This window comes from Phytophthora cinnamomi (genome assembly GCF_018691715.1).
Source record: "Phytophthora cinnamomi strain GKB4 chromosome Unknown Contig28, whole genome shotgun sequence".
NCBI lineage: Eukaryota > Oomycota > Peronosporomycetes > Peronosporales > Peronosporaceae > Phytophthora > Phytophthora cinnamomi.
Genome location: NW_027150961.1, coordinates 758,418 through 781,724, shown reverse-complemented (window position 1 = coordinate 781,724; position 23,307 = coordinate 758,418). Strand labels below are relative to the sequence as shown.

Genomic DNA, 23,307 nt, shown 5'->3' with positions numbered 1-23,307 from the left:
CGCGGTGACGCTGATGACTGTGTCCCAGGATGCAGGAGGCTTGGAGTCCTTGATGCAGAGCTTGAACAAATCGTGGAGACGCTCCCAATTTCCCGAGAAGTCTGTGTGTTCTTGCAGGAAGTCGGAAAATTTCCAGGGGTCCAGAGTAGCATTTTCGAGCCATTATTTCAGGATTCGCGCTTGCGTTTCTGCGTCCTCGAGCCGGGCCTTCAGCGAAGCTCGCTCAGTTTCCAGGGCATCAATCTCGTCTTGGTATTTGGCCTTCTGAGTCTGGAGTTCTATCTGGAACTGGGTTTCAAGGTCCGTCGTCTTACTCAGAGCCTCCTCAAGCTCGCGGTGCCAGTAGTCACACGTGAACTTCCACTCGCGCTTGAGTCCCTCGCACTTGCCGCGAGCAGCGATGGCATCCTGGATGGCAGACGACCCTTGGTCTTCGACTTGCTTGCGGAGGCGGCGATGGCTGCCCAGCACACGACGAAGGAATCCAGTTGTCTTGAACACGCGCTCGGCCAGCCGCGAGCTATTGAAGTGCCTCAGAATGGAAGCGAATTCACGACGAGAACCGATGGAATTCAGGACTCCGTCCAGTTCGTACGCAGAAAGCGCCACACGCCGCGCACGCAGCACGCCATTGCTAGTGTCCGTGTAGTGGGCCTACTTTGGCTCACTACTTTAGCTTACACGTTGCGCTACGTGTATGAGGAAGCGTAGGAGTTTATTAATAATTTGAATTAATTATACTTGAGTCCACAAGTATAATATAAATCAAATAAAACACCGAGTAGGTAGTTTAAGGTAAAATGAGAACTGTATTGTTTGTAAATTGATCTTCCTCTAAAATCTGCTAAAAACTGTTTATCATCTATGAAAGGGTTGGCAGCGGCTGGCTGTCAGAGCCCCGCTAATATTCATGTCTCTGATTGGTAGAAAGATGCTGCTTTCTACCAATAGGATCTTTGGGTATGCGTGGACCACTCACTGTGGTGGTCCACTTCAATGTATCCATCGGTGTGTCTTACACCAATGTGAGGAAGTATCCAAAACCTTTAACAGATATTTATCTGTTAAACCATAAGTGACAAATGTCATGCACAAGTGACAGTTGTTACTTGTGACCGTTATCGTGCACAAGTGACTGTTGTCACTTGTGTGTGTAACCCCGTTACACCATCCCCCCGTTAAGCTTAGACGTGTCGGTCTCGACACGTCAATTAATATTGACTGCTTGTCAATTGTTTGTGCTGGGGTTTCCGTGCTCATCCGCAATGAGCACGATCAAGCTGAAGACCACCATTGCAACAGAGTGTAAACTCTCTGTTGCTGAGTACCATGCGCGGTAGCGCGAGATGCGCCGCTACCACTGGGACAGACAACACAATGTCTGTGTACGATTCTTCGATGTCGACCGCGTCTGTGTGTCGACATCTCTAAGCGAATTTCTGTTGCTTACCGTGATCGGGTAAGCAAGCGCCAAAGCACTTCGAGTCCTTCTCGAAGTGGCAAGTATTAGCAACTCCACGCTGTTGCGGTGGAGGCTGGTGTCCGTGCGCCGTGCGCACTGTCCGTCCAGGTGGCGGTGCATATTAGCAACCGCGACCACAACAGGTATACTATATGTATACCTGAGAGCTTCAATGATCTCCGTGCTAATTATCTAGCACGCGAGTCGTCAGGCGTTGTAGATTACTACAGCGCTCGCACTACCATCTTGCTGGTAGTGCGTGTTGGGTTTCGTACTCCTTCACCATGTCCGGAACGTCTTCCATAAGGACGTTCCGTGGTTCCCACGTGTCGTGTTGGGGAGGGAAACCTCTCCAGCGAATGCGAAAACAATCCGGACCTCGGATTGTTTTCCTATGATCAACAATTCGATGGACGATCCAGCGGGTTGAGCCGTGGGCGTCACGGATCGGCGGTGGCGGGGGTGGGAACACGCCCCGGGTATGATCAGCCCCGGGCTGATCAGTATGCGCCTCTCCACGACCGGGTGACCGCCGTGGAGCGTCTGCAGGGCGCTGAGTTCGCCGCCCTGAAACAGGAGCTGGCGAACCAGAAGGCCCAAGTCGCGGCGGTCTCGCAGACCGCCTCGAACATCCAGGTCGAGTTGGGGACCCAGATGAAGGGGTTGCTCCAGCGCGTCCGCGCGCTGGAGGAGAGGTTGCTCGTCGCCGAGGCCAAGTCCTTCGCTTCTGCCTCGGCTCCTGCCGAGGTTTCGGGTCAGTCGAGCTAGATGGCTCGTGCTGCAGGTATGGCTTCAGCCGTCCGACGTAGAAGGTCGGATGGAGGCGCATGCTAGACGGTATGTCTAGCGTGTATGCGTTGCCGTGCCGTGCCAACACAGTGAACGGCCCGATGAAGCGCGGAGCAAGCTTGCTTGCTCCGAAATCCGAAACTGCATGTCTAGGCAGGTTTTGTGTAGCTAACAAAACTAATGAACCAACTTTAAATTCATTTGTGTTGCCTCTGCCCGCATTGTCTGCGTTCAGCTTCTGTTGATCAACAGAAGCTGCTATAGTGTCTTGGACAAACCGAATCACGGCTTGTCTTTTGGTGATGAAACTGATTGCATCCGAGCTGAAGTCATTCAGCTCGCTCTCCGCTAGAGGCCCGGCCTCTGCGTGGTTCTTTGCGGTGTTTGCGCCCTGCGCAGACCCGTGGTCGTTAGCCTTGTTGTTGGGGGAGTCTGCGCCCTGCGCAGACTCATGTGGTTTGTCCATTGTTGCAGCTGACACTGTGCAAGTGTCAGCGGTTTTCTGCGGCTGCTGTATTGCAGTCGTAGATCCTCCCCCACTTAAAGTGGGAGCCATCACTCCGAGTAAACTCGGTAGGCGTGGATGCCGCATGGCATTCACGTAGAACGGTGTATGCCCGGTCGAGGCATGCACTGAGTTATTGATGGCAAACTCTGCCATCGATAAACACTCGCTCCAGTATTGGAACGAGTGAGCGTAGCTCTTCAACATGTCCACGAGCACGCGATTCACGCGCTCGGTTTGACCGTCCGTCTGCGGATGATCCGCAGTCGACATGGAAAGCTGGCTCCCAAGAAGTGTAAACACTTCTTGCCACAGATGCGCTGTGAAGCGCGGGTCTCTGTCCGACACGATGTCGGACGGCATGCCATGGTGTTTGAACACCATGTCGACGAGCAGACGGGCCGTCTGCTTCGCGGTCACCTCTGCTGGCACCGCAGCAAGATGTACCATCTTGCTGAAACGGTCTACAAAGACCACAACACCGGTGTTCCCTCCGCTATCCGGGGGAAGACCAAAGATGAAGTCCAAAGACATGGACTTCCAACACTCCGACGGAGTCGGTAGTGATTGCAGTGGAGCCTGCGCGAATGGCGCAGGCTTCACGCGTTGGCATACCTCGCAAGCACGGATGTACTTGCGCACCCACTTATACTGGTGGTGCCAGTAGAAGTCGCGCGTGAGAAGGACGTAAGTCTTCTCACGTCCGAGATGTCCCGCAGTCGGGGCATCATGATACTCGTACATGATCCTGAGTCGCAGGTCATGGTCATTTGGCACGACAACGCGATCCGCGTTGTCGTCGACTGCATTGTAAAGCAGTAGTCCGTCGTGCACACGAAAGCGGTGTGCACGCGCTCGGAGGTGCTTGGGCAGCTTCTGACGGGACTTGTCAGAAGGCGTGCCATAGGCCAGCAAGAGCTTCGCGTCCGCGTCGTGCGCGTACGCGGCCTTCACATCATCCAACAGAGATGATGTGGGTTTGCTCGATCGCATGGCGTCAATGGCATTGACGTCAACAGCTTCTGCATAGTCCGGCCGACGTGATAACGCGTCGGCCACCACGTTCAATCTTCCGGGTTTGTATTCGACCCGGAAGTTATACTCCGCAAAGAATGAGAGCCATCTCGCCATTCTTTGTGAAATGTGTGTGTGGTGACTTCACTGCGGTACGCAGTGAAGCATGGTCGGTGTAGACCACAAATGGTCTACTCCCAAGTAAATACACTCGGAACTTTGCGAGTGCATACTTCATGGCAAGGAGTTCCTTGTCATGCACCGGATAATTACGCTCAGCTGCTTTCAGCTGACGCGACTGGTAATAGACGACACGATCACGGCCCTCGTGATCGTGCTGCATCAACGCGCATCCGATCGCGAAATCGGATGCGTCACACACTACGTGAAATGGGCGATCTTGGTCAGCCACTGCCAAGATCGGCGCCTCAGTCAAGCCCCGCTTGACTGCATCGAATGCCTTTTGGCAATCGGGTGTCCAATTCCACACAGCTTCTTTCTTAAGAAGCTGTGACAGCGGGCGGATCTTGCCCGCATAATCCTCCACGTACTTGCACAAGTACGTGGTCAAGCCAAGGAACTGCCTCAATTCCTTGACACTTGAAGGCGTTGGCCATTCATTGATCACTCTGACCTTTTCCGGGTCAGGGCGAACACCATTCTTCCCTACGAGACACCCGAGGACGGGTATCTCGCTCGCCCCGAAGATACACTTCTTCAGGTTCGCGTAGAGCTTATGTGTTCTCATAAGCTCAAGTAGCTTCCGGAGATGCACCCTGTGCATCTCTACGTCGGTCTTCCCGTCCACAGCCCGGCTGTGGATGAATACATCATCGAAGTAGCTCGGTGCGAAGTCGCGCACCGAGCGCAACAAGTGCGTCACGCACCTGTTGAAAGTCGCAGGGGCATTCTTAAGCCCCTGTGGCATTACTAGCCATTCCCAGAGCATGCCGCTTGGCGTGCTCACTGCCGTGAGAGGGATATCGCTCTCACGCATTAGGATTTGATAAAATCCATCTCGCAAGTCGAGAGCACTGTAAACGGTGCTCCCGGCCATCGAATCGATGATAACATCTTTTCGCGGTATCGGCGTCTGCGCCGGTACCGTCGCATCGTTCAGCTTGTTGTAGGCATGAACGATGCGCCATCCGCCCTGTGGCTTCTTGACACAGAACGTCGGAGCACTGTGCGGGGACTTTGATTCCCGCACTTGTCCTGCTTTACGACGACTTTCAAAGAAGTTGTCGATCGCTTTCACTTGCTCTCGCGGCAGTGGCCACTGCCGCGTGACACAGTACTTCGTGCCCGGCACGAGATCAATCTCGTGCTGAATGCCCTTATCCTGCGGAAGCTCCGCAGGAATCTCTTCCGGGAGTACGTCTTTGTACTCCCTCAACAATTCGTAATAGGGACTCGACTTCAGCGAGTCCCAACCTTGTTCCTCGAAGCGCTCTCGCTTCGTCTTCGCACTGAGAGTGTCTTCACTCTCAGTGGTACTTCCCATGAAGAGCTGCCTCAGCTCTTCGCTCTCGCTCGCCGTTCTTTCGCTGTCCGAAAGAACGCAGACTTGCTCGATGCGTCCATCGTGCAAGTCGCGCGTGAAGCGATTCCAGCTCATGGCTGGAAGCGAAGTCAACTCCGACGCCGTCGTCGGAGGACTAGCGAGTTCCATGTCACGATACTGGAATCCAGTATCGGTGCGCGTCAAGACGCTTAGCGTCTTGACATTCGGCGTCACCGCCGCAGTCTGCCCAGCAGACTGCTCTTGTTGCGTCTCGGTCCCGGACCGAGACTTGCGCAGCGTTTTCCGCTTGCGCCGTCTTCTTGTTGTGCGGAGCCGGGCTCCGCACAGTTGTTCTTCTGGTCCAGGCCCGGCCGTGGACTGTCGTTCGCCGGCAGACCCTGTCTGCGGGCGCGCGATATCAAGCCCGGCTTGACTGCATTTTCCTTCGTGCAGCCTGGCTGCACGACAGCATGCAAATTGCGTCAGTGCGGTACGTTTGCAACCGTCCGCACTGTTTGCAGCGTCAACTCCCGGAGTTGACACGCCTTCGTCACCTCGACGCCATTCATTGGCGGAGCCCCTCATGACCGAGGGTGCGTCGGCTCCCGGAGCCGACGCGTCGTTGTCGACCTGACCGCTTCGGGTCAGGGACTGTCCCTTACACGCTTGAACGTGGGTGTTGGTTCCCGGAACCAACACATCTTTTTCTTCCGACGTCGGCAGCATTGCCGACGTGGGTCTCACTTGTGCGCGCCCTCGCGCACTTCTTGGGCACTCCGGGACAGCAGCATAAAGCGCTGTCTCGACTGGTGAGCCGCGCGCACCAGCAGGTGCGCGCGCTGCGGTAACAGGGCCATCGCTCTCTGTTCCGCTGTTGCGTCCGAAGCGCACGAGCGTGCGCTTCTTCCAGTCTATCACCGGATCATGCTGTGCAAGCCACGGCATGCCCATTACTACGTCGAACTTATCGTCTAGGTCCAGGACGATAAAGTGTTCGACAAACACTCGTTGTTTGTACGAGAAGCGCACGTTCACGACGCGCTTCTCGGTCTTCACGATGGCACCTGTTGCCAGTCGTACCTCCAGAAGACTTCGAGGTGTATCTACCTCCTCGAAGTCAAGTCTCGGCAGGCTTCGTAGTCGAACAAAGTTGTTCGACGCGCCTGAATCTACCAAAGCTCGAAGAGAGTCACTCGCTCTCTTCGAGTAAACCTTCAAGATGACTAGGTTTGGCCTGTCATCTTGTTTCTTGCAGTGAGAGCTGGTCTCACTGGGGGCTGCAGTCCTCAGTGTTGCGTGCCCGATATCGGCACGCGCGACTGCATTACCAGTAGGGCGCCCCGCGCCTACTGGATGTTCGCGTTTTTTGTTGGTCCGCGGCGATGCCTAGCATCGCCACGACGGCCACTTCCAGGGGGCATGGGAGCTGTGCACTCCCGTGCAAAGTGACCGATCCTTCCGCAGCGGAAGCATCGCACGTTACCTCCCTGCTGCTGGTGACCAGCAGTTGTTGCACTCGATAGGTCCATTGGTTCTGGACCTTCCGGCCTCGCTACTGGGCGCGGTTGCGGCCTCGGCACGTTCACATGCAGTTTAGCCTGCCGCAGGCTAAACTCTTCTTGCATGGCAAGAGTAATCGCAGCTTCGAGAGTACTCGGGTACTCTCGGAAGAGATAGGTCTTCACAGGCCCATCTCTAAGCCCCTTCATGAACGTGACGACCTTGGTCGCCTCGTCAATCGGGTTAGTCACGATATTTGATACCAAATATCGTGCGCGCTGCGCGTAAGCATGGACGTCATGCTTACCCTGCTGAAGGTCGAGGAACTCCGCCCTCGACCGGAACTCGTTTTGCGGGGGCTCAAACGCTTGTTTGAGCTCCTCTTTGAACACTTCGTACGTGCTGAAGCACGTAGGATCGGAGAGTCGGCGTCCATACGCCCAACTCCTTGCGCGTCCGCCAAGGCAGGACATGGCGAACGCGACCTTCGACAGCGGGTCGACGATGCGTCGAGCCGCTATGGATGTGTCGAGCTCGACAAGCCATCGGAGGAGAGGCTCGCCCTCTCTTCCCACGTAATTGCTTACGCTCAACTTTAATGATTGAGCACGCGGAGTCGTCCCCGACGACGCCGTCGCTGAGGAAGCAGCATCACGCTGCTCCTTCATGATGAATCCCAGAGCAACACCATGTTGCTCTGTCGGCGATAGCGTACGCAACATTGCGGCTATCGCCGCCTCCCCAATGACTGTTGACAGTCGTTGGAGGGCTTCCCACTCTGGATCCGACAGGTGGGGGCAGTCCGCGCGTGCAACATGAGTTGCAGGCGTGTTGGAGCTCTCCATGGGCACCTCCGTGCTCATGTGGTTCTCGGCTCCGCGTTCGTACACCTCGTACGAACGTCAAGTAGTCGGTCGTTGGACGGACTACAAAGTGCTACCAGGTGTAGTGGGCCTACTTTGGCTCACTACTTTAGCTTACACGTTGCGCTACGTGTATGAGGAAGCGTAGGAGTTTATTAATAATTTGAATTAATTATACTTGAGTCCACAAGTATAATATAAATCAAATAAAACACCGAGTAGGTAGTTTAAGGTAAAATGAGAACTGTATTGTTTGTAAATTGATCTTCCTCTAAAATCTGCTAAAAACTGTTTATCATCTATGAAAGGGTTGGCAGCGGCTGGCTGTCAGAGCCCCGCTAATATGCATGTCTCTGATTGGTAGAAAGATGCTGCTTTCTACCAATAGGATCTTTGGGTATGTGTGGACCACTCACTGTGGTGGTCCACTTCAATGTATCCATCGGTGTGTCTTACACCAATGTGAGGAAGTATCCAAAACCTTTAACAGATATTTATCTGTTAAACCATAAGTGACAAATGTCATGCACAAGTGACAGTTGTTACTTGTGACCGTTATCGTGCACAAGTGACTGTTGTCACTTGTGTGTGTAACCCCGTTACAGTCCGCGCCGCGGAGTTGTTTCAATTCCACGAGATCGTCATCCGAGAAATCCTCGAAGCCAACCAGAGTCGTGGTTCCGCCATAGCCGTCCATGGTGTAAGCTCCATTCCGAACGTCGCTGATGGAAGCCGGTACACCCACGAGATACGCGTGACCTTCTGGATCTGGAGGCGAGGGGAGTTTCCAATGGGGTGGCAGCTCAGGTCGCAGGAACGCGGGCTGGTGGACCTCCTCGTATTTGAGCAGACCGCTGTAGAGGAGCCGGTGAATGTCGTCGATGGTCGCGTGGCGCGGGACGTTGTACGCGGGCGCCCGTGCGATTATCGCGCGAATATCAGCCACCACCTCCTCGGTCGTTTCTTGCGCGCTGGCGTCTGGACGTCCTTGAGCGGGGCTCGCGCTGCCAGCGCCCGCCGAATCGCCTTTGCCAGCCTCGCGATGGGGCTGCGCGCCTTGGCCATCCAAAGAAGTCGGCTGCTGCGCCGGTGGAGCGCGCGCCGAGGTATCGCTGGGCGCCGAAGCACCCTTTGAAGTGTTGCCGGGAGCCATGTTGCCCGCTGGAGTGTTGCCGTCGACTGCTGGAGTGCTGGAGATGGCCGCAGATGCGTTGCCCTCGCGCTGCTGCGTCAGCCGAAGGCGCCACGCCGGGCGCTGGCGTCGCTGCAGGGGCGCTTTCCGTCATGTTGACGAGCTGTGAAATGGCGATGTGACCTCGCATCGCGCGAGTGATTTTGTGCTTTCGGGAAAAATACCTTGAAGATGTGTTCTGACAACCAACCGTTGGGGAGTCAGGGTGCAGAAGTGATTGAAATCCTGGAAGGCGACAGAGTGCAACGGCCGTGTCGAGCTCTATGCTGCGGCGCGCCTTGCGTGATAGTGGCCTGGCCATGGTTCACCAGTTCGGAGTATTTTCCTCTATGATGGACTTGGACCAGGAGGGGCGGTTGACACATAGCGGCCCCAGATTTTCGCTGACGACGAACCGTCACTGGTTTGACTTGGAGTCTATATTGAGTTGTGATTGGTGGAGAGAGAGGATGCGGCGCGGCCGTACCCGTGTGACATGAGTGGCGACAGGGATGGGGCGTGTTCTTGTGGAAGGAATCCTACGCCTGGCCGCAGATGGGCCCAACCGGCTGGAAGTGTGAAATCCTGGGCGTGCACACCCAGGATTCAACAAGTGCATTCAGTCCAGCCACCGGACTTTCCCTTACGACGAGTGCCTAAAGGCTGTCGGAAAGTGTCTCTGGAGAACGTATCCCAGAGTACACCTCGTCTTGCTGTGGTCCAGAGCGACAAGATGGATCAAGTACCAAGAAACACCCACTACCACCACCACGATCACGCGCTGGAAGCCGTACAAGTTGATGTTTGTGGAGATACACGCTAGTCTGTGATGAAGAAGAGTTTGCACCAAGAGTGCATCACGGAAACCCAAGATTCACTTGTGTGAAGACAAGTGCCCCAGGATTTCAAGATGGAATCCTGGGATTGGACCGTGAATCCAGACACCCTATACTAAAACCAAGTATCTCCCAAGCCGACATCCAAGATTCACCCAGTTACGCCAAGATTCCAAGAATCACCTAAGATACCAAGTGGAATCCTGAGTGTGAATGCGAAGCAAGTTTGGAGCCAGTTTGAGGCCAGTTTGCAATCAAGTGATGTGTGGCTTGAAGAACAGTCGAGAATCCACTAAGACCTGTCGACTCGTCTTTTTCGAAGAGAAGAAGGAGAGTGCTCACACTATACTGTAACCAAGACAACGGACTCGCTGCATGGTGAAACCAAGTCATTTGTTAACCCACGACGAAGGTGCGACGACCAAGTCGTCACAAGTCAGGACCTCTGAACCCAAGGTATATTGAAGCCAAGATATTCGACCCGAAGCATAATGAACCGAAGACATTTGCCCGAAGAAGAGTGCAGAAGAGAGAAGTGATAGTGTAGTCGATAACCAAAACAGAGTTCAATTTTCCCTGTAACGCGCAAGTGACCTCGGCCAAGCCTGCCGACGGAAATCCGGAGGACCCGAGACTACGACCGCGGGACATTAAGGGCACATCGACTACAAGGACGAGTCGTTTGTGTGAGCTCCACCTACTCTAAGTCCAGTTAGGTGGTGACCAGAGACGTCTTGTGCTTCCTGGGGTGATCCATCTATTTCATATCCTAGTTGGGTCACTTGCTGTGCTCGTGGTAGCCCATTTCATGTTCCCGATTGTGTTCTGGAGTGCTAAGTAGTCGCCTCCAGGATATTGCATTGACTGCTGCGTGTGACGGGAAGGGTAACTGATAGTGATTGTATTTTTCCCTCTTAATTGAGGATGGTGGGCGTATTGGCGAGTATTCAGGCGATCTAGGCGCCTGGATTTCAGACTCGAGTGAGCCTAGTGTGTGTGGTGTCGAGAAATGCAGCCGAGACAGGGTGCGTAGAAGACTCGAGGCGCCGGCGCCGACTGGCAAGTCACAACCCATCGCCAGTCATTGGACCAAACTCCCCGATCGCTGATTGGCCTAAATAGGCCGGTGACGATGACTCGTCGACGGTCCCAAGTCAAGCGCGGGCGGTTGCAGCTCGCTAAGTACGGTGCGAACCTACTGGCAAGATCCAAACTTAAGAGTCGTCGGTGCCTGTCCCCAGTCGTCGGTGGCGTTTCAGCGGCCGTTTGAGTCGTCGGTAACACCTCCACGTCGCAGAGAAAGCGCCGAAGAGTCGTGAGTGTAACGTACAAGTGGCTACAAGCCACTTGTGAATTTAACAGATAAGATATCTGTTAAAAGTTTTAGATACTTCCTCACCTTGGTGTAAGTCACACCAATGGATACATTGAAGTGGGCCACCACAATGAGTGGTCCACACATACCCAAAGATCCTATTGGTAGAAAGCAGCATCTTTCTACCAATCAGAGTCATGCATATTAGCGGGGCTCTGACAGCCAGCCGCTGTCAACCCTTTCATAGATGATAAACAGTTTTTAGCAGATTTTAGAGGAAGATCAATTTACAAGCAATACAGTTCTCAATTTACCTTAAACTAGCTACTTGGAGTCTTGTCTAAGTTAACTTATATTTGCGTATTCAAATATAATTAACCTAAGTAATTACTAAGTACTTACGCTTCCTCATACACGTTGCGCAACGTGTAAGCTAAAGTAGTGAGTCAAGTTAGACCCACTACAAACAAGGTTGGGACTCGCTGAAGTCGAGTCCCTATTACGAATTGTTGAGGGAGTACAAAGACGTACTCCCGGAAGACATTCCTGCGGAGCTTCCGCAGGATAAGGGCATTCAGCACGAGATTGATCTCGTGCCGGGCAGGAAGTACTGTGTCACGCGGCAGTGGCCACTGCCGCGAGAGCAAGTCAAGGCGATCGACGACTTCTTTGAAAGTCGTCGTAAAGCAGGACAAGTGCGGGAATCAAAGTCCCCGCACAGTGCTCCGACGTTCTGTGTCAAGAAGCCACAGGGCGGGTGGCGCATCGTTCATGCCTACAACAAGCTGAACGATGCGACGGTACCGGCGCAGACGCCGATACCGCGAAAAGATGTTATCATCGATTCGATGGCCGGGAGCACCGTTTACAGTGCTCTCGACTTGCGAGATGGATTTTATCAAATCCTAATGCGTGAGAGCGATATCCCTCTCACGGCAGTGAGCACGCCAAGCGGCATGCTCTGGGAATGGCTAGTAATGCCACAGGGGCTTAAGAATGCCCCTGCGACTTTCAACAGGTGCGTGACGCACTTGTTGCGCTCGGTGCGCGACTTCGCACCGAGCTACTTCGATGATGTGTTCATCCACAGCCGGGCTGTGGACGGGAAAACCGACGTAGAGATGCACAGGGTGCATCTCCGGAAGCTACTTGAGCTTATGCGAAAGCATAAGCTCTACGCGAACCTGAAGAAGTGTATCTTCGGGGCGAGCGAGATACCCGTCCTCGGGTGTCTCGTAGGGAAGAATGGTGTTCGCCCTGACCCAGAAAAGGTCAGAGTGGTTAACGAATGGCCAACGCCTTCAAGTGTCAAGGAACGGAGGCAGTTCCTTGGCCACGTACTTGTGCAAGTACGTGGAGGATTATGCGGGCAAGATCCGCCCGCTGTCACAGCTTCTTAAGAAAGAAGCTGTGTGGAATTGGACACCCGATTGCCAAAAGGCATTCGATGCAGTCAAGCGGGGCTTGACTGAGGCGCCGATCTTGGCAGTGGCTGACCAAGATCGCCCATTTCACGTAGTGTGTGACGCATCCGATTTCGCGATCGGATGCGCGTTGATGCAGCACGATCACGAGGGCCGTGATCGTGTCGTCTATTACCAGTCGCGTCAGCTGAAAGCAGCTGAGCGTAATTATCCGGTGCATGACAAGGAACTCCTTGCCATGAAGTATGCACTCGCAAAGTTCCGAGTGTATTTACTTGGGAGTAGACCATTTGTGGTCTACACCGACCATGCTTCACTGCGTACCGCAGTGAAGTCACCACACATTTCACAAAGAATGGCGAGATGGCTCTCATTCTTTGCGGAGTATAACTTCCGGGTCGAATACAAACCCGGAAGATTGAACGTGGTGGCCGACGCGTTATCACGTCGGCCGGACTATGCAGAAGCTGTTGACGTCAATGCCATTGACGCCATGCGATCGAGCAAACCCACATCATCTCTGTTGGATGATGTGAAGGCCGCGTACGCGCACGACGCGGACGCGAAGCTCTTGCTGGCCTATGGCACGCCTTCTGACAAGTCCCGTCAGAAGCTGCCCAAGCACCTCCGAGCGCGTGCACACCGCTTTCGTGTGCACGACGGACTACTGCTTTACAATGCAGTCGACGACAACGCGGATCGCGTTGTCGTGCCAAATGACCATGACCTGCGACTCAGGATCATGTACGAGTATCATGATGCCCCGACTGCGGGACATCTCGGACGTGAGAAGACTTACGTCCTTCTCACGCGCGACTTCTACTGGCACCACCAGTATAGAGTGGGTGCGCAAGTACATCCGTGCTTGCGAGGTATGCTAACGCGTGAAGCCTGCGCCATTCGCGCAGGCTCCACTGTAATCACTACCGACTCCGTCGGAGTGTTGGAAGTCCATGTCTTTGGACTTCATCTTTGGTCTTCCCCGGATAGCGGAGGGAACACCGGTGTTGTGGTCTTTGTAGACCGTTTCAGCAAGATGGTACATCTTGCTGCGGTGCCAGCAGAGGTGACCGCGAAGCAGACGGCCCGTCTGCTCGTCGACATGGTGTTCAAACACCATGGCATGCCGTCCGACATCGTGTCGGACAGAGACCCGCGCTTCACAGCGCACCTGTGGCAAGAAGTGTTTACAATTCTTGGGAGCCAGCTTTCCATGTCGACTGCGGATCATCCGCAGACGGACGGTCAAACCGAGCGCGTGAATCGCGTGCTCGTCGATATGTTGAAGAGCTACGCTCACTCGTTCTAATACTGGAGCGAGTGCTTATCGATGGCAGAGTTTGCCATCAACAACTCAGTGCATGCCTCGACCGGGTATACACCGTTCTACGTGAATGCCATGCGGCATCCACGCCTACCGAGTTTACTCGGAGTGATGGCTCCCACTTTAAGTGGGGGAGGATCTACGACTGCAATACAGCAGCCGCAGAAAACCGCTGACACTTGCACAGTGTCAGCTGCAACAATGAACAAACCACATGAGTCTGCGCAGGGCGCAGACTCCCCCAACAACATGGCCAACGACCACGGGTCTGCGCAGGGCGCAGACACCGCAAAGAACCACGCAGAGGCCGGGCCTCTAGCGGAGAGCGAGCTGAATGACTTCAGCTCGGATGCAATCAGTTTCATCACCAAAAGACAAGCCGTGATTCGGTTTGTCCAAGACACAATAGCAGCTTCTGTTGATCAACAGAAGCTGAACGCAGACAATGCGGGCAGAGGCAACACAAATGAATTTAAAGTTGGTTCATTAGTTTTGTTAGCTACACAAAACCTGCCTAGACATGCAGTTTCGGATTTCGGAGCAAGCAAGCTTGCTCCGCGCTTCATCGGGCCGTTCACTGTGTTGGCACGGCAACGCAAACACGCTAGACATACCGTCTAGCATGCGCCTCCATCCGACCTTTTACGTCGGACGGCTGAAGCCATACCTGCAGCACGAGCCATCTAGCTCGGCTGACCCGAAGCCTCGGCAGGAGCCGAGGCAGAAGCGGAGGACTTGGCCTCGGCAACGAGCAACCTCTCCTCCAGCGCGCGGACGCGCTGGAGCAACCCCTTCATCTGGGTCCCCAGCTCGACCTGGATGTTCGAGGCGGTCTGCGAGACCGCCGCGACTTGGGCCTTCTGGTTCGCCAGCTCCTGTTTCAGGGCGGCGAACTCAGCGCCCTGCAGACGCTCCACGGCGGTCACCCGGTCGTGGAGAGGCGCATACTGATCAGCCCGGGGCTGATCATACCCGGGGCGTGTTCCCACCCCCGCCACCGCCGATCCGTGACGCCCGCGGCTCAACCCGCTGGATTGTTGAGCGGATTGTTGACCATAGTATCCCGAAAACGAACCCTCAAGGGGCTCGTTTTCGTATTCGTTGGAGAGGATTTCCTCCCCATCAAGATACATGGAAGCCACGGAACGTCTTGGTGGAGGACGTTCCGGAAATGGTGAGGGCGTACGAAGAGCAGTACGCGCTGGCACAGCGGAAGTAACACGAGCGCTGCGATCATCGCCAGCGCCCGAACCCTCACGTGCTAAGAACTTAGCACGGAGCTCTTTGAGACTCTCGGGCACACGGAACGACGTGTACCCGTTCAGGTCGCGGTCGCTCAAGCGGACCGCGCCTGGGAAGCACTTCGTGCACTGAAAGCCCTCGGGCACAGCGCACGGCACATTTGCCTCCTCAGCAGCAACATGAAGTTGCTCCAGCTTTCCACGCTTCGAGTACGTCTCGAAGCGATCACGCGCTTGCTTAATCCGATCACGGTAAGCACTCGGCCTCTTGTTGAAGTTTTCAACAAAGGCGTTCCAGCTTTGACAAAGTGCCTGCCATTCGGGCACTTTGCTGCGAGAAGAGGTCTTCTTGCTTTGAAACCATCGGAGCTCATGAAAGAGTCCGATGTAGTAATCGCGCCTGTGATGCGTTTCCGCATCAAAGTGCAGCTCGGCAGCCACAGCGTCATCTTTGATGGCGCTGCATACGTACAGCGGCACCTCATTCGGAGGTACCGAGTTCCCATACCGGTCCGCGATCTCGGACGCGGACGACATCCATGGATCGCGCGCTGCAGGCGCAGCCCGCGGAGAGCCTTGAGCTTTAACATCACGCGCTGCAGCAGCGCGCGGAGTACTGAGAGCCCCAGCGGAAGCGAGTGGGGTATCGCTCTCAGTACGCGAACGCTTCGAACTCGAAGCGTCTGATTCGTCCCCTTCACGCGGGCGAACGTTCTTGGCGTGAGGGTCGAGCGATTCGCTCGACACTGAGTCTTTACGCTTTGAGGGCGAGTCCTCCTCGCCCTCCATGTCTTCATCGTCGTCGTCGAAGTCGACGACGTCGCCGTACTTCGCCTTCTGACGCTCGAAGTAGTCGTCGATGGAGAGATGACTCCCCACCGACTTCAAGGTCTTCTTCTGTGGCGCGCTCATCGTTGAATGAGCGCGGGTTTCTTCTCCAAACGCGGAGAATTGACGAATGGTCAAGTCCGAAGATTGACGTGCGGAGACCCCGCGCGTCTAACCTTAAGGGGGGGATGGTGTAACGGGGTTACACGTACAAGTGGCTGCAAGCCACTTGTACCTGGGATCCTTTCCGACTTCCTGGACCTGGGCGTCCCAGCATTCTCCATCATCACTTCAGCCGGCAAACCAGCAACTCTGAGACTTCGCCGAAGCGAAGTGTAACGGGGTTACACGTACAAGTGGCTGCAAGCCACTTGTGAATTTAACAGATAGGTTATCTGTTAAACGTTTTAGATACTTCCTCACCTTGGTGTAAGACACACCGATGGATACATTGAAGTGGACCACCACAGTGAGTGGTCCACACATACCCAAAGATCCTATTGGTAGAAAGCAGCATCTTTCTACCAATCAGAGTCATGCATATTAGCGGGGCTCTGACAGCCAGCCGCTGTCAACCCTTTCATAGGTGATAAACAGTTTTAGCAGATTTTAGAGGAAGATCAATTTACAAGCAATACAGTTCTCAATTTACCTTAAACTAGCTACTTGGAGTCTTGTCTAAGTTAACTTATATTTGTGTATTCAAATATAATTAACCTAAGTAATTACTAAGTACTTACGCTTCCTCATACACGTTGCGCAACGTGTAAGCTAAAGTAGTGAGTCAAGTTAGACCCACTACACGAAGACTCAGGCATCTCACCACTTGTCTTGGAAACTTTCGAGTCGGGAGCAGTCGACATGACTTGCACACGTCCGTCACCAAAGTCGTTTCCTGATCCGGGTACGCGCACCAGCTGTGGCGATGCGGGCTCCAAAATCAGGGAATAGCCTCGCGGCAAGACCTCGATCTCAGACCACTCAACTCAGAATCTGAGATTAGATCTCAGATCCCAAGGTGGGTGAGGCGTGTGTTCCTCACTCTTGCAATCCCTTGACTTGGTTCTTCCTAAGGCTACGCTGTGGGCCCAGACTTGCGTCGGCCACACCAGCTGCCTCCGAACTCGACAGTTCCCAGATGCCCCCAGACGAAGCTTGCTCCTCGCTTGGAAGGCCCTTGTACGCACGTGCTGAGTCCGCTGTGCCCCGTTTTCTTGAATATAAACACGTTCACTCCACACACACTTAGTCCACTTCTCTTCTCAGGCCCTTGGACTCTGGGCCTTAACAGCCTCCTCCTTGCTCAGCGACTCCGGCTTCGAGTCGCTTCCAGTCACGACACTTCCTCCGGCGGCTCAGACTGAGAGCCGCACAACGGTCTTCACTCGCCCCTCAGACCAGAGTGGCCCCGAGAGTTGGCTCGGTCTGAGCCTGCCTTGATCCAGGGTTCTCGCTCTGCACCCTGGGACTTCCGCGCACCACGCCTTGATGTAGGCGACACAGCGAAGCTGGGAACCACTATCCCAGACTATTCGCGCCACACGGATACCACCAGCAACCCCAGAAACCACTATCCCAGGTGTTGCTCTGCCGAAACCTCAGAGCGGAGCACCTTCCGCCCGAAAATATGAAGCACCAACAGGAAACCAGCCAACCAGCACAAAAACCCAGCAAAACCAATGTCCCGCGTGTGGAAATACAACAACGAAGGCAAACCGGGCCGAAACACGAAAAGGCTTGGTTGTTGAACTTGAATTTATTTGGAGTTAGCTGAGCTTGACCGTAGAACACTCGTAGCGACTCCACTTGACCTTGCGCGCGCCGCCGGGGGCAGGGACTTGGTCCCTGTGAAGCAACACGCCCGTTGGCGCAAGACGAACTCCGCAGCTTGCGGTCTTCGGGGCAAAACAAACTCTGATTATTATCATGCACATACACATACAAAGGGCCTATCAAGTAAGGGTGCAAACATCTCCTGGGTACACCTTGAACAAGGGTGAGACTCCCACTAAGCTACTGGCTTGGCGGCGCCCGTGAATGCGCGTCGCTGTCTTGGCGCCCTTCCATTGGCCTGTCTGGGTCAGTCATCACTTGATTACACTGATTACACCTGGGTGCAAATCAGTGATATCCTGATTACGCCAGGATCTTGTGGCCGGGATTGGGCGGACTTGGTCTGTCATCACCTGATTACACTGATTACTCTGGGTACAAATCAGGTGTAATCAGGATGACGCCAAGATTCTGCGGCTCCCGTTGGCCCAAATCCATAGGCGACTGGTCAGGCCAAATCTTGTGTGCCCGACACCAGGGGCCGAAAAGCCACAACGGGGCGACCCTTCAGAGCGACCTTCCAAGCGGCAACCGCCAACTTGAAATAGCAACTACCGCAGCTCCCAGACCGGCAATGTAGCCATCGCTTGTGTACCCACTTCATATGTGAGACCACGAAGCCGCACTTCAGGCCCTGCAGGCACGCCGTAGGCTTTTAGTCACATCCTAGGCTCGGAGCGTCAGCTGTCTTTCACCAGTTGCCACTTATCCTCACGAACATCGTGCATCTTGACACCAACTTGCGCCCGCAATCACTGTGTCTCAGTTTTGGCACAAGTTGAGGGACTGCCGAGCTGAAAACCTGAGCTGGGGGCAAAAATACGATGTTGATTCCATACCCCGGCTGTCCAACCGATTTGACATGTCTCAATTCTGGCTCGAATTCTGGGACTCTGAGGCCGGGAATCTGAGCTGGGGGCAAAATTACGATGTTGATTCCATACCCCGGCTGTCCAAGCAATTTGACGAGTCTCAGTTTTGGTTCAACTTCTGGGACTCTGAGTCTGGGAATCTGAGCTGGGGACAAAATTACGATGTTGACTCCATATCTCAGTTGTGGCACCCCAAAGCCGAGATGAAATCAGACGCCGCACGCCACGCCCTCTTCCCAGACCCCAAACTGCACATCTCAGGGTCTGGTCCACAGGCAAACCTCAGACCGAACTCCAAATCACCAAGTCTCAGACTTTTGCCATCATTCTCAGGTCTCAGAACTCCGGGCATTCCAAACTGTGAGGTCACCAATCTGAGACCTGGGGTCTGAGACTTAAGCAACCATGGGACTTCAAATCACAAACCCAGAAGGCCAGGGCTCAGCTCTTCGCCCAGAGTCCGATTCAAGGCCTGGAACCTCAGATCTGTGGCCTCTAGAGCGATTCTCAGACCTCAGACTACAGACCGAATTCAAATCTCAGACCTGGGGATCTGGGGTCGCCGCAACTCGACGTTCGCAGAACTCAGTTTCCAGATGTAGCCAGCACAACTTGAAGTATGTACAAAAACCAGACTTGGGTCAAGAAATATCCACGTTTCAAGTGACATGTGGCCGGTACGTGGTAGGTTTTGGGCTTCTGACTGATGGGTCCTGGCCAAGAATTGGCTCGGACCTCGTCACACCTGCGCTTAGTGGGGTATTTCTTTAAGTGTTTCTCCATGCGCCTTGTTGCCTCCGCCATTTGCGCGGCAAAGCTCTCTTGCTGGGCTTGCACTAATTAGACGATGTGCTCGATGGACACAAGGGTCTTCGACGTTACGAGGATTCGAAGGCGGGAAACAACACGACGGCGACGGTGGGCTTGACAGTTCGATCGGAAACTTGGTGTACGCGACGGCAATTGAAAGCACGAAGGCTGTGGATGCGGGATCTTGGGCTTGGACGCAAGTGCAACTATGTAATGGATAAGAAAATGAAAAGTGATGTTTGTCACACCTCGCCGCTACCTACAATCACTGCCGTGGTCTGTCGAGGGCAATGTTTATTCTGAGCTTGACTATTAAGAGTAAACATGTTCTTTCATCGTACGGTGCTCTTCAACTGTAAGTATCGCTGTTCTGCTGTAAGGTCATAAATCGGTAGTGTAAACACAACGAATACGATCTTACATCTGTTACGAGCATGGCCTCGTGGGGCAGCATGACCTCGTGGCGAAAGTGCCATGACACGTGCCAGTCGTCGAGTATACTTGGTCCTTGGCTTGCTTGACACGTGGTAGCTTCGCGCGGATCCTCTTGATAGCGTCGGGCGCATGGCCTGTTAAGGGTTTTGGATCGTACATGTTCGAGGAAGGAATAGCAGAGGAATACATGATGAACAGCTGAGGGCAGCGTGAAGGTACCAAAAGAAGAAGTCTTGGAGAAGGAAGGATGCTTGGAGGTGCTTGTGTACTTAAATTCTGTTAGTGTGATGATCAACTCGGTTAGAGTTCTTCGCTAGGGTGTAAATTGCTGGCCATTACTCTTCCGGATTGCAACAACTGGTGCTGGCACCGGAAACTCGGCCCGACGGCGCTGAGTCAAGACGGCAGTAGACACAGTGGACACTTCGACGGAAAAGATACTTGGCAACAAGATTTTAATAACCTGCTCCGAATTGGTCCGAGAGTGCATTAGGCGAAGGTCAGAAAATGAGGTTTGCTAGCGATGGCGAAATTCGCATCAGTACCGCGCCAACGACGCTGTGGCTATTGCCGCCTTAATGATTCGAGCACAGCACTCGAGTGATGTCAGCATTATCGGTGCACACGGCGACGGCGAACTATTGTCAAGATAATGTAAGTGGGGTCCTTTCGTGGTATAATACTGTCAATCGCCACTGGTATCCAGGTCGCAGCACACCGTGTTGCGCTCAATGCCAGCCGCGTGCAACTTGCAACCAAGCAAGTCCGAGTGCAGTTTTGGCGGCTGAAGTTCGCGTTGCTGCCGCAACCTCCCGAGATTCCCCTGCTGGGTTCGTGTCGCCGGCAGTATGCTAGCCGCGGACGCGAATCAGCTGTGTCGGCGGCTCTGTCCCTCGTTGCAGGCTGGCGAAGAGGGGCTGTAATGGCGCCGGCTGCAGCGCCCGCTCGCACTCGTCTCGGTGCAAAGCAGGCGAGTGAGAAATCCGAGCCGAGCCAGCACTGCTGCGGCAGCGGTGCGCCTGCAAGACCCCTTCGTCGCGGTTGTGGGTCTGTCGGCACGAAGGCGCCTTCAGTTCGTGGTGAGCTGCTGCGTGTTGCGCGTTAAATAAAACCAATAAATTGGGTACCTTTTGCAACACGCGGATCCCGCCGAGATTCCGCGCTCTTGTTTGTGCTATCGGCCTGGATCTCCGGCCGACGCCCGCGTCGAGACCGCCGCACAAGCCCAAAGCGCGTCAGGGGCTCAGCTCGCCAAGGACACCGACAGAACAGCAGCGGCGGCGCGCTGGCAAGCATCTCGAGCTCCGTCCGCGCGCGCTCTTTCTCTGACTACGAGTTGCCGGAGATTTGACCACCAGACGGAGCAGCAGGCATTCATTCGCGCTTCTGCTCCCCATCCTCGGCGCTCGAGACGCGAGCGCTGTGGTGGACTGCGACGCTCGGAGCTGAATGGTACATTTGGCCCCCGCTCCCCCACCAGTGACTCGCACGCAGCTCTCCGTCCAGCGGCCCCCGACGACGGCGTTGGACAGCAGCGACGAGGCACGCACGGACACCTCCACGTCGCCCTCCATGAACCCGGCGCGCTCACCCGCGAGTAGCGACGCCAAGGACCGCAACGGCAGCAGCAACGGCGCCCCCACAGCAGCTGCAGCGACGCCGACCACCACTCCCTCCTCCTCTTCGAGCTCCCGACGGAGAAAGGCCGACTCGGTCACGGCGGCAGCAGGCGACGACAAGCCGGCCCCCAAGCAGCGCAAGTACGAGCGCAAGACCAAGCGCTTCATCTGGCCCGACGACCTCCACCGACTCTTCGTGGCCGCCATCTTCGATGGTGCGCTCGCAGATCTCCCTCTCTCTCCACACGGTTGATGCCGACACTGACACTCTTGTGCTTTGGGTGCTGCATGCCACAGTTGGCCTCAAGAACGCATCTCCGAAGGCGCTACTAGCTGTACGTTTTGCGCTTTCTGCCCGAGTAACTCCAGAGCATAACTAACTACTTTGCTGATTTCCTGCTTGCATGCCAACTGCAGTTGATGGAGGCGGCTGGACCGAACTCAGGACTCACGACAGAGCACCTCAAGTCTCACCTGCAGAAGTATCGACTCAACTACGAACGCTCTCGCATGGAATTTCTCGAGTACTACGACCGCAGCGCCAAGCGCAACCTTAAGCGTCGCCGTCGCCAGGCTCAGCACCGAGCAAGCGGAGCAGGTGGCGAGGCCAATACCATGTTTGTGTTCCCAATCAGCAACTCGAAGCGCCGGCGGGGTCATGCCAGCGATAGCGACAGCGATGATAGCGACTCGGGTACTGGCGACAGCAATAACAACGACAGCAGGATGGAAGTGGATGCAAAAGGCCACGGAACGCCACAGGCACGACGCAGTTCTCCTTCAGCAACTGCCCCAGAGACTCATGCACGTGGCCTGAGCTACTCGCAGCTCATGCAAAGCACACAGCAACAGCCAACGATCGATCGAAACAGTCACCTGCGTCCACAGCCTCATATCCCAGACGAGCGCATAATGAGCGTTGTTCCGCCACCAGTTTCCACGGGTTTGATCCCCATAGCCCCGCAGCATTTACCACCGGCGTACACTACAGCTCACGCCCGGAAGAGTTCCGAGCACGATCGAAATATGGCGGCGGCAGCAGCTGCTGTGGCTGCGTACCGCTATCCGTTGGGACAGCTACCTGTCGGAACAGGAGTTGCAGGCATGCCAGAGCTTTCTGATCCCCAATGGAGCATTATAAACTCACTGATGTCGCCGCAGCTTGCTGGTATGGCGGGGCCAGTAGGTGAGGGCGGTATGTTTTCGCACGCGCCACAAGTCTCGACGAGCGAGGTGGTAGCCCGAGGCGCAGAGGGATTTATGCTTCACGAGGAGCCAACCGACCTGCAGATGCAAATGCATCTCGCCATGCAAGCCCAGATGAACCTTCACCGGCAAATGCTCACTCGCAAGGTAGAAGTGGCGCAGCATCTTGCTCGCCACAACAGTATGGGAAATATTGATGCCAGCACTGTTCCTTCAAGCACCAGCAGCAGAGGTAACCCTCAAGTTACTCAGAGGGGGTTCAACGAGTCGTGGAACAGTTCACAGCAGCTCCAGCAACAGCAATATCATCAGCAGCAGCAGGAACATTTCCAGCAGCACATCAATCTACTGTCCCGGCCATCACCATCCGCCTCAAGTCCAGCTACGCAAACAACCGGTGCATCAACTGATGCGATCACTGCGGCCCCACCAACCAGCGAAGCTATGGTGGTATCTGCGTCGACAGGTGACGGCCAGCCCAGCGGGCCATCCGCTACGGAAAGCAGTGCAGCAGGAATGGCAACGGATAGCAAGACTGAAGACGATGGGATGGATCTCTACCGTTGGGATCGTATCGATCTGAACGTGGAGCTGGATGATGATGATCTGTTTGGTTTCCTGAAGTCATAAGAAGCGCTGTGATCTCGCTTGGGTTGGCGTAGTGCATGCACGTGTGGTAACAATGAAATGAGTGTTGATATCACGTGGGGCGCCGATAAGAACAGTGTGGCGAGTTTGGAAAAGGCAGCGCAGAAG

At 54.8% G+C, this 23,307-nt stretch overlaps 2 protein-coding genes across 2 annotated transcripts; one reads left to right on the top strand and one right to left on the bottom strand.

Annotated features, from left to right (window-relative positions):
- Positions 1-162: 162 nt before the first annotated feature.
- IUM83_14597 (uncharacterized protein) lies at positions 163-8,907 on the bottom strand (the record flags this gene model as incomplete). Its single annotated transcript, XM_067939354.1, has 2 exons — positions 163-654; positions 8,305-8,907. The coding sequence occupies 2 exons, from the start codon at positions 8,905-8,907 to the stop codon at positions 163-165; spliced, it is 1,095 nt and encodes a 364-aa protein (XP_067793569.1).
- Positions 8,908-21,175: 12,268 nt separating this feature from the next.
- On the top strand, positions 21,176-23,181 carry IUM83_14596 (uncharacterized protein; the record flags this gene model as incomplete). The annotated part of the gene is made up of 4 exons (XM_067939353.1): positions 21,176-21,560; positions 21,643-21,680; positions 21,763-22,039; positions 23,018-23,181. 4 exons carry the CDS (start codon positions 21,176-21,178, stop codon positions 23,179-23,181), a joined length of 864 nt encoding a protein of 287 aa, XP_067793570.1.
- Positions 23,182-23,307: the final 126 nt, after the last annotated feature.